The sequence below is a fragment of the Leopardus geoffroyi genome, chromosome E1, assembly GCF_018350155.1.
Source record: "Leopardus geoffroyi isolate Oge1 chromosome E1, O.geoffroyi_Oge1_pat1.0, whole genome shotgun sequence".
In the NCBI taxonomy this organism is placed as follows: domain Eukaryota; kingdom Metazoa; phylum Chordata; class Mammalia; order Carnivora; family Felidae; genus Leopardus; species Leopardus geoffroyi.
Genome location: NC_059330.1, coordinates 22,970,945 through 22,981,697, shown reverse-complemented (window position 1 = coordinate 22,981,697; position 10,753 = coordinate 22,970,945). Strand labels below are relative to the sequence as shown.

Here is a 10,753-nt window from a genome sequence, read left to right as displayed (position 1 = left end):
GGCAGAGGGAGACAGAGAATCTTAAGTAGGCTCCACGGGAGCCTGACACGGGTCTCAGTCTCACAACCAAGAGTTCATGACCTAAGCTGAAATCAAGAGTCAGACGCTTAACCAACTGAGCCTCCCAGGGGCCCTGGAACACAAGTCTTTTCTAATGGGCAGCAAGCAAACCTGCTCTCTGCTCCAGAGAGAGACATGGTCACTATCTTCCAAAGGTTGTTCACTATATAAACATCCTTGAAAAGTCCGTGCCTCTATTTGTGAGACAGGCAGAAATGCAAAAGACCCATGGAGAACTGTCTCCCAACAAACCTGTTCCCCTTACATTTCCTAAAAGAGCTTAGAGCCACGAGGATTCCTCATTGCAAAATTCAAAAGCTCACTCTGGCTAATTTATTTATTTATTTTTAATGTTTATTTTTTGAGAGAGAGAGACAGAGCATGAGTGGGGGGAGGGGCAGAGAGAGAGGGAGACACAGAATCCAAAGCAGGCTCCAGGCCCTGAGCTGTCAGCACAGAGCCCGACAGGGGGCTTGAACCCACGAACTGGGAGATCATAACTCTAGCCAAAGTCAGACACTTAACTGCTCACCTGACTGAGCCACCCAGACACCCCTACTGTGGCTAATTTAAAGAGACAGAGCAGCGGGAGCTCACAGAGTGGCCAATTTGGCAATCGGACAGGAACTATAGAAGGCTGGTGAGGGCGAGCACAGCTGAGAGTACACCACAGGAATAATACAGTTCAGAAGCCACTGTGGGGGACACCTCTGGTCACTGGCGCCATGAACAACCTTCTTGAGTCACTACCTAAGATTTAATGTCCCTGGCCAGGCACATCCAAACCACTGAGTCTGTGCCGTGGCTTTTTGGGAGCATCCCACGAACAACCATGACAGGGTGTCCCTCATGTCTGGTCATTCACCTCATCCTGCCTCACCCACTTCAACTTGCCCAGAGGTCCTTTGTCATCCTTAGGGTGTTCATTCACTTTCTCAGGGATATTCTGGGTTTTGTGGGACCTTCATAAAAAGCGGGATTGTCAAAACAAACAATATCAGCATAAAACCCCATTGGAAATCGATCACAGAGTAGTAATAGAGTCAGCAGGGAAAGCACGAGAACAGACAGGTAATCCCACTCCACCAGGGACATAAGCATGCCTCCTGGACTCAGATGCCAAGCTGGGAAGGCCCCTTGAAAGGGGAGAAACTGCACTGATCTGTGAACTCAAAATTGGATCTCTATCCAGAAGAAACTTCTTAAAACCGGAAGAGAAGGAGCTACATTTTATTGGCAAGCATTATTTCCTGCCATTCCCAGAAATCTGGAGAACAAGATGAGGTTGAGTGTCCAAAGTAAAGCTATAATTTTTGTACTTTTTAAGATTTTAATATGTAAATTAATGGCACATATAGCACATTAACTTGTAATGACCAGGTATAACATGGAGATTCCATGTTCATTTTAGTTGAGCAATAAAGGTAAGTTACAAGAAGAAATATCCAATAAGGTGGTATGTAAGGGTTACCCAAGTGGGAATATATATATATATATATATATATATAATATATATACACATGTATATACACGTATATACATACATACATACATACATATATTCCCATATATGTATATATAACAAGATTTATAATATATTTTTTAAATATATATTATACATATTGAATATATAACAATATTTTATATTTAAGAGGTTGGAGCCTCTTACCCTTTGAACATCATGTCAGTGAGGCCCTCCCTTGACCACCTCCCATAAAATTCCACCCACTGCTCCATCTCCCTTAGTGCTTTATTTTTCTCCCTGGTATTTATCACCATCGGACTTACTCTTGATTTATTTGTTTGTCACCTGTCATCCATCCCCCACTAACATGTATGTAGCCTCCATGAGGTCAGGCACCTCATTTACTGCTCTGTCTTCAGGACTATAATAGTGCCTGACACATAGGAGGTACTTGATATTCATTGAAGGGATGTGCTGCTGTGGCCAGGGTGAGGTACTGCGGTTGACAGCCCCAACCTGCTCTAGAAGAATCAGTGGTGAGAGGGGAGGATGGAGCAGGTTCTCAGAGAAAGTGGAGATCACCGGGCATAGACGGGGCTGCTGGGAGAATCAGCGAGAGCTGGGACCCACCCAGTCCTGTGTGTGCGTGTGTCCTGAAACTTTCCACCTACATAATTCCTTTAGTCCTCATAACACCCCACAGAGGTAGACATTCCCATTTTACAGTAGAGGAAACTAAGGCACAGAGAGGTTAGGTAGCATATGAGGATCCCAGGAGGATAAAGGAAAGGGGCCAGGGCTGAGTCCTGTCTTTAGCTCCTATCCCCACCTTACAGTGCTCACTAACACCGAGGGCCTCGGCAACCCCTGGCCCTGCTTTTCTCCCACAATTCCCAGAATCCCCCATGCTTCCAACAAGGGAGAGAAGCCCGCCCCAGCCTCTCCTCCCTGCTCCATTGGATCCCAGGGCAGGCTCTGCAGGGCAGTCCTCGGCTGGCTGCCAGGAAGGGTTAACAAGGAGTGTTTGTAGCAGCCGCTGTCTCCAAGGAGAGGAGGGGAAAGCAGAGTGGAGAGGCGGACAGCCGGACAGCCGGGCTCCGCCAGCCGCTGGGGGGGTGGGAGGCAGCCCGTGGACCTGTCTAGTCTTGGGGGGAGAGAGCAGTGTCCTCACCTCCACCTGTCCCGGGAGGTGGCAAACTCTGAGAGAACTGGGCAGCCCAAGAGTGAGATCACGGCAGGGCCACCAAGTAGGGAAAGTTCCGGCAGGGACTGAGGAATGTGGGGGGGCGGAGGACCAGGCTGAAGCCAGCAGCAAGTAGCAGAGCCGGAAGTTCTGGGCTCTTGGAGGGTAGACGGGGAACCCCTGAGTCAGGGTCAGCCAGGACCCAGCAGGTAGTAGTGAAGACACAACAGCGGCAGAGAGGAGGCACCCACCTCCTCCCTGTTGAGGGTCCAACCATGTCCAAGCCTAGGGGACGTGGCAGGAGGCCTGGGACTATTGGGCCACCAGTGCGTAGCATCCGGCCCTTTAAGTCCAGCGAGCAGTACCTGGAAGCCATGAAGGAGGACCTGGCCGAGTGGCTTCGGGATCTCTATGGGCTGGACATCGACGCGGCCAACTTCCTGCAGGTCCTGGAGACAGGCCTGGTGCTGTGCCGGCACGCCAACGCCATCACGGAGGCTGCCCTGGCCTTCCTGGCTGAGGCACCTGCTCGAGCCCAAAGGATGCCCCTGCCTCGGTCTGGGGTTTCCTGCAACGGGGCTGCCCAGCCGGGCACCTTCCAGGCCCGGGACAATGTCTCCAACTTCATCCATTGGTGTCGAAAGGAGATGGGCATCCAAGGTAACCACCCTGCACCCTCTCCCCAGACCCTTATCTTGCCAGGCATCCACCTACTACTCTCTGAGGCTCGGGCTGCAGCTGGAGTCAGGAGCCAGGGTCCTCTTTCCTCATTTGGGCCAGCTCATCCCTTCTCGTGCCTCAGTTTCCCCATCTCATAGTAAATCTTCAAAAAATAAACGTGTTGAATGATTCATTCATTCAACAAATATATAGTTAGTCCCTATCTTTGTGCCCAGCACAAAGGACCAAGAGGACTAAGACTCAGTGTCCAAAGAGCTCATGGTCTAGAGAGATAGATGCATAGATACACAGATTACAGTCCAATGTGATAAAAGCCCAAGATAGAGGTGTGTGTGCTGGGGAACCAGGAGAGGAAACAGCTACCTGATGAGGTGGAAAGTGGGGGCCAAGAAAGGCCACTCAGAGGAGGGAGATTTGAACTGAGTCTTGAGGAACAAATAGAAGTTTGGAGGAAAGGGAATTCTAGGCAGGGGACCGCAGGGGCACAGGCACAGAGATGCTGTGTTCGGATGACTGGCAGAAGCCAGTGTGAGTAAGGGCACAGGGCTGGGGTGGGGGTGGGGGAGGACAAGGGGGGCAGGCAAGTGGACATTAGGGAGAGGCAGTCGTGCTGAGGCTTGTGAGTCGCAGAGGAGTAACCTGCCAGGATCCCTCATCTCCTAGGCCTTGGATCCGGCAGTGGGATGAAGCTGGATATTGGGCCATCCTCCAGGTCAAAGGCAGAGTGGGGTGAGACAGAGGGAAGAGTCAGGCCAGCTGCTGGCTGGTGGCAAGGCAGGGCGGCTCAGGATTGGAGGGCTGAGAAAAGTTAGTGTCTCACTGAGCAGTTCCCATGTAGCCAGATTTCGTCTGCAGACCCTTAACAACTGTCTTTACAACAACCCCATGGTACAGTCTACGCCCCATCTGACAGAGGAGGAGACTGAGGCTCAGGTTCTAGCCCAAGGATACACAGCTGCTGGGTGGGAGAACTGGGACGCCAATCCTGACAGTCAGGCTCCAGAGCCTGCACTCAGCCCTGCCTGGTTAGATGTGGGCTGAAGGTTGAGTTCCAGATGTCTGCTGGATATTGGAGGTGGGCTGCGTGGGTGGGAAGCAGAAGTGCTCCTTGCTCCTACCCATTTTGTCAAACTGAATAGGAAGAAGGGCAAGGTGGAGTTAACCCACAGCCGGGCTCCGGGCTCCTGGCTTGGCTGTGTCACCTCCTTCCCACCCCAGCCTCTCTTGTGAGACGGGCCACCTAGTCTGCACTCAGTGCCTGTGCAGTTCTGCTCAGACCCCTCCTAGGGGGCTGGCCTGACTCCAAGATCCTGCCATCCGAGTCACCCCCTCGGGCCTCCACCCGGGGCCAGGGATGGCCCCAGGGCTCTCCCAGCTGCCTGCCCCCTTCCCCCACCTCCGCTTGCCAGAGGTGGTGATGTTCGAGACCGAGGACCTGGTGCTACGCAAGAACGTGAAGAACGTGGTGCTGTGCTTGCTGGAGCTGGGCCGCCGAGCCTGGCGCTTCGGTGTGGCGGCGCCGACCCTGGTGCGGCTGGAGGAGGAGATCGACGAGGAGCTGCGGCAGGAGCTGGCCCTGCCCCCGCCGGACCCCCCGCCGCCCGAGCCCCCTGCGCGTCGGCCCTGCCACTTCCGCAACCTGGACCAGATGGTGAGGGGCTGGGGCACGCCCTCCAGGCCCCGCCTCCCTCTGCCACGCCCCTCCCCCAGCCCCGCCTGCCGGATCCGATCCACGCCCTTCTCGAGCTCCAGCCCCCACCCCGTCTGAATTCACAGCGCGGCTTTAAGTCCTGTTCCACTCTGAGCCTCAATCCTCATCGCATATAGTAGCAGCTGAATCGCTTATTACGTTTTTATTACAATCTGGCGCTCTAGACCTCTCTGAGTCTCTGCGGGACGGCTTTTAAGAACTTTCTGACACCTTGGTTCAAATCTTAGTTCCACTGCTCCCCGGCTGTGTGACTTGGGGCAAATTATTTAACCTCTCTGTGCCTCAATTCTGTAGCGTGGAGGTGTAATAGTACCTTATATGACTGCTGAGTATTAAATGAGCCAGTGCGTATGAAGTGCTGGGAACAGTGTCCGGCACAGAGGGGGCACTTCATAGGAGCTAGCTCTTACTGGGATGAACCCATTTCTGCTATCCAGGAATCGAGCTCAGGGAGGCTCCTTAACTTGCCCAAGGCCTATGGTGCGGTGGAGACAGGACTCCAGCCGAAGCCTGTCAAATTCCAATGTCCATCTTCTTCACCATTACATTCCACTGCCTCTGTCAGCTGACCCACAGACCACTGGACTATAGGTGACTGGACTATAGGTCTTGTTTTCACTGGGTCATTAAAAGTCTTCTGCACTTGCTTCTCAGCCCCCAGCCCTGACCTCAGCAGAAGCCAAGGTGCTGGCTCTGGGGCAGACCAGCTCCCTCTCCCGGGGCTTGACCCAGGGTGGGGAGTAGGGAGCTTGGGCACCTGTGCAGAGGGAGGGCTGAGCCCATCGTCACTACCCATAGGTACAGAGCCTCGTCAGCCACTGCACGTGCCCAGTTCAGTTCTCCATGGTCAAGGTGTCTGAGGGGAAGTACCGCGTGGGGGACTCCAACACTCTCATCTTCATCCGGGTAAGTCTGGGACAGGGGTGGGGGTGTCCCCCAGGATCCGCAGAATAGAGTCTCCTTTCATGGGAACATACCCAGGACTCAGGGCAAGGACAGGAACTCATCATTCACTCCAACTTATCGGGCCTTAGGGCTTTCTTTCTCTCCCTTGCAGAATTCCAGAAGATTGTTGGCAGAGTTGGCAATCCTATCCCCTCCTCCCATTACGGCAGCCAGAACCCTGTCCCCGTCTGCTCCACCTTAGCTGAGTGCAGAGGGGTGTCCAGGCAGAAGTGCAGTGTGAAGGGTACTGCTGAATTTCCTTTGCCTCCACTCCATCCACATGCCTTGTCAGAGCAGGGGGCCTGAGAACCCCAAGTTTGTGTTCAGTGCATGGCCCAGCCACATGGGCCCCATAGTCCACCCTTCACATGCCTGGCTTGGTACATTCTGCGGAGTGAGCAGTAGTACAGGTCTGAAACGTACCTCCCATACCCACACCCTCATACCTGGCAATGCCTTACCAGAAACAGATTGTACCCAGAGGCTTGGCCAGCAGCTCATTTCCTTGATCACGCCCTTTCCTTGATCACGGGCCATGCCTGGGGGCAGAGCCAGCTCCCTGGGGCCCTCACCCAGACCCTGGGCCAATAGCTCTGTGAAGTAGGTAAGGACAAGGGATTGTGTTCCTCAGTTGAAAACTGAGTTGAAAAATGGAAGCCTGGAGAGACTGTGACTTGCCCCAGAATGGGGTAAGACCGGGATTCCCAGGGATTCCTCGACACACACACACTATAGAGCAAAGCCAGGGCCACGTTTCTGACATAGGCATGTGCAGGTGAAGGGGGAGAGGAGAGTGTTCTGGGGCCAGGCTGTCCAGTGCTTGGGAGATCCCTTGTCCAGCTGTGGGGCAACTCTCTGTCAGCCTGGTCACCACCCTAAACAACACAATGTTATCCAATGCCAGTTGTGGAGAGGCAGGCTGCAAAATACACACCTGTGCGGAGTACCTGCGTGTGCATATGTACATGGATGGGAGTGTATGCTGGAAAACTGTGGGCCACTCCAGGAAGAGGGAAAACCCTCCATCCCATCCTCAACCTCATCCTTGTCCTCTACAGATCCTCCGGAACCATGTGATGGTGCGTGTGGGGGGCGGCTGGGACACACTCAGCCATTATCTGGACAAACATGACCCCTGCCGGTGCACGTCCCTCTGTGAGTCCTCCGAGAGTCCCTGTGGCTCTGGGTCGGGAGGCCGGGAGCAGAGGTGGGAGGTAGGTCTGATCTCCAGGGCCAGAAAGTATGCAGGGGATGGAGAAAGGAAGATACTATAGAAGGTACTGGTGGAAGAAGGAGAAGGAGGAGAAAGAGAAAAAGAAGAAAGAGGAAAGAGGAAGGAGAGGAAGAAAGAAGAAAGAGAAGGAAAGGAGAAGGAGGAGAAGGAGAAGGAGGAGAAGGAGAAGAAGGAGGAGGAGGAGGAGGAGGAGGAGGAGAAGAAGAAGAAGAAGAAAGAAGAAAAAGATAGATACTGGTGGAATGCCTTCAGACATGGGAAGGAAGCTGGGCAGCCAAATTGCAATACCAATTATATCCACAAGATGACGCCAAACACACAGAATCAGCATTTGGTCAGGGTGCCTCTAGGCAGAGCGTGGGTCAGCCTCCAAAGCACCGAGTATGACTTGGAGGGGTCTTCAGTCCTTCCATAATTTCTATTAGCACCTCAAACTACCCCATATAAACATGCAATCTAAGTAAAAGATTTGAACTTGCAGTATAAATGCAGCTTTAAACAAGTCCCCCAGCTGGGCCTTCTGACCTGATTTCATCCCCTGAACCCCTAAAAGGAAGCTCTGGCACTGGCACTGGTACTGTAGGTCCCACTGCCTTTAATGTGGGTTGTGGGCGGGGGGAGGTAGGACAGTTGGGGGAGGAGAACAGTGGGCTCCATCAGCAGGAATTTAACCCCTTCTTCCTCTCTTCTCTCTGGGGGCCTGTGTTGGTAGCACACAAGACGGGCAGTTTCCAGAAGCCCCCTGTCCCACCGGTGCAGCATGAAGTGAGGGTGCAGGATGGGCCCTTGCTGCCTCAACCTACGATGACTATCAGCCGTTCCCAGAGCCCGCTGCCCCCCGTGGACTGGAAGACATACACCTCTTCAGGCCGAAAGCTGAGGGCCCTCACCTCCTCCTCCCCTAGAGCCCACAGCAAAAGAGGAGCAGAAGCGGGACTCCTCAGAGAGACAGCATCATTCCTGAGGTACAAGGGAGAAGGACAGAGCAGGGTCTCTTTCCCCTACGGAGTCCATATTCTCAGGGGGCCACCCCACCCCAAGATAAGGGAAGCAGGTGTCCTGGCAGTGTCCTTATCCCAGGTGTTCAGAACCAAAAAGGCATCCAGTCAGCACCATTGGAATCATGTAGCTTTTTCATATGCTCTCCCATTTCACAGATGAAGAAGCTGAGGCCCATAAAGGGAACAGATTTCTCAAGGTCCTTCTGCCACTTCACAGTAGAATAGATAGACACTCCCTCCCCCAAGACTGGTGACACTCCCTCCCCCAAGACTGGTGACCTTTAGTTGTGGGACCTGAAGTAATTCGGGGTCCAAACCAGGCTTCTTTCTATCTGCTACACAGGGAATGAGGGCGAATAAGTCATAAGGAAGACTCGGGCAGGCACAGAGGGAGAGAGCATCGGTGTCATTCAACATGAAGTCTGGTCCCCTTGGTGTTCTGGCTGGGGAAAGGTCCTCCCTTCCCAGAGCCAGGGGAATGGACTAGATGATCCTGTCAACCTTGTGATTCTCCCTTTCAGGTGCCAGGAGAGGTCACCTACCCCATCTCGGAGGCAGCTGCCAGCTCGGGACAGCCCACCTGGCCCCCAATCCTCATCCCCCCATAGGAGCCAAGACCCACAGGGCACCTCCTCAGGGAAAAAGGAGGAGAGATACTCCCCTGAACACCCCAGAGGAAGGACTCCCACACCTTGGGTTCATGACGGGATAGACAGCCAGGGAACTCATGCCAGAGCCCCCACCTCCCAGAGATTCCGAGCCCCTGAAGCCACAGCCAAAAGGACACCAGTGAGAGGACCATCTCCACTGCCTCGTTCCTCCAGCCCAGCCAAGCCCATGAGCCTCAAGCCACCACCCAGGGGTGAGGCTGAGGGTGCTTCTGCCCAGCTCAGGGAGCCAGCAGCTGTCCGCTCTCCAACCCCTGTTAAAGGGCCCACCAAGATCCCTGTCCGATTGCCCCCTGCCCGCCCCCCAACTCCAGGAAGTAGCTTCCCAGGTCCTGCAAGTGTAGGTACCATGACAGAATTGGGGAGCGGATCCATCCCAGTAAGGGCTGTCACTGGGGACCCGGCTGGGTGGAGACATGAGGACTCCTTTGTGGATGCGAAGCAAGGGGACCAGAAGCTGGACATCCAGGTGACAGCAAAGGCTGGGGAGCCTCGGGGCTTGGGCCCACACGAGTGGGAGGGGCGATATCCTCCCCTGCTCCTGGGTGGGACCAAGGATCAGGCCATGTACCACACGCTCGAGGAAGAGCTTTTGACCAACATGAAGCTGCTAGAGGTGGGAGTTGCCTGCCCCCAGGGCACAGGGTCTGGGGTCATCCCTCGAAGTGGAGTCTATGTCCCCAGCCTATGTGGGCGATGGCCTGAGCCTGGGGGTCCTTATGACAAAGTCATCCAAGAACTGGCTCAGGGTCCCCCAGCCCTCCTTAAAGTGGACCTGGGAGCCTGGAAGGCAGCCCCTACAGGTTCCCCTAAACTAGCTGCTACCACAGGCCCAGGAAGCCCTAAAGGGAAACTGGGAGCCCTTAAGAGTGAGCCAAAGGTAAAGGCAAGCCTGAGTGCCAAGGTCACCAGAGTGAAGAAGGTCCCAGCTCAAGGAGGGCAGGACTGCTCAGCTCCTACTGTGTCTGCCAGCCTGGAAGCCCCCTCACCTTCACCCTCGGACCCCAATTCTGACAAAACCAAGGTATGTCTGGGCAAGGCCAAGAGAACACTCCGAAAGCCCCAGAGAGTTCCATCCATCTACAAGCTGAAGCTGAGGCCCAGGATCCGGCCCCGGAGAGACCACAGGCCCGAGAAGCAGCCTTCACGCATCCCGAAGCCACTGGCCTACCTCCACCTGGGTTCAGCCAGGGCACTCCCCAGAGGCAGGCTGGTGAGAGCAGTGCTGGACAGCAAGGGAGTGGAGTCCCACCCAGTGGATGGCGCCTCAGCAGGGGAGGAGGAAGAAGGAAAGAAGTGGAAAGAACCAGCTGCTCCACTGAAGAGCAGCCTCCAGGCTTTGGAGGGTGGGGGTCTCCAGCAGATTGATCAAGACCCACTCCAACCTGAGGAGGAGTCCTGGGTCTGAGGAGGGGCCTTCTCAGACCTGAAGCTGTGGTTCTGGGGAAGAAGGGAAGTGAAAAGGATGCCATGTAGCTGCTGGACCCCAGTTTTGAACAGAAAGGTCCCTCACCTCTATCCAGGGTCTTTGTCGTGGTGGGGCGGGGGGGGGGGGGGGTGAGGATATGGGTGGGGTCAGAAGACAAATATAGACTCAGTCTGCTTGCTGACCAAAGGGACCACTCCAACTCCAGGGGCACTGGGGCCACCCAATGTCTTCTTGCCTTCCCCCAGAACAGCTCCCCAAACTCCTGGCCTCTGGCCATGCCTACCATTTCCACAACTCTTATAAGTTATTAAACACTTGTGGGTCTGTTCCTGAGCCCCCAGCTTCTTGACTCCCCCACTCTAGCATTGTGGTGGTG

General features: G+C 54.5%; 1 protein-coding gene across 1 annotated transcript; it reads left to right on the top strand.

Annotated features, from left to right (window-relative positions):
- Positions 1-1,654: 1,654 nt before the first annotated feature.
- Positions 1,655-10,705, top strand: GAS2L2 (growth arrest specific 2 like 2). The gene is made up of 6 exons (XM_045490533.1): positions 1,655-3,368; positions 4,799-5,040; positions 5,899-6,006; positions 7,104-7,200; positions 7,992-8,244; positions 8,802-10,705. Exons 1-6 carry the CDS (start codon positions 2,984-2,986, stop codon positions 10,354-10,356), a joined length of 2,640 nt encoding a protein of 879 aa, XP_045346489.1. The 5' UTR covers positions 1,655-2,983; the 3' UTR covers positions 10,357-10,705.
- Positions 10,706-10,753: the final 48 nt, after the last annotated feature.

What these genes read in the sequence shown, in the direction of transcription:
- GAS2L2 (XM_045490533.1), top strand. Translation starts at nt 2,984, where the DNA reads ATGTCCAAGCCTAGGGGACGTGGCAGGAGGCCTGGGACTATTGGGCCA. An exon ending in TCCGCAACCTGGACCAGATG is followed by an intron (nt 5,041 to 5,898) that starts GTGAGGGGCTGG and finishes CACTACCCATAG; the next exon opens with GTACAGAGCCTCGTCAGCCA. An exon ending in GAGACAGCATCATTCCTGAG is followed by an intron (nt 8,245 to 8,801) that starts GTACAAGGGAGA and finishes TCTCCCTTTCAG; the next exon opens with GTGCCAGGAGAGGTCACCTA.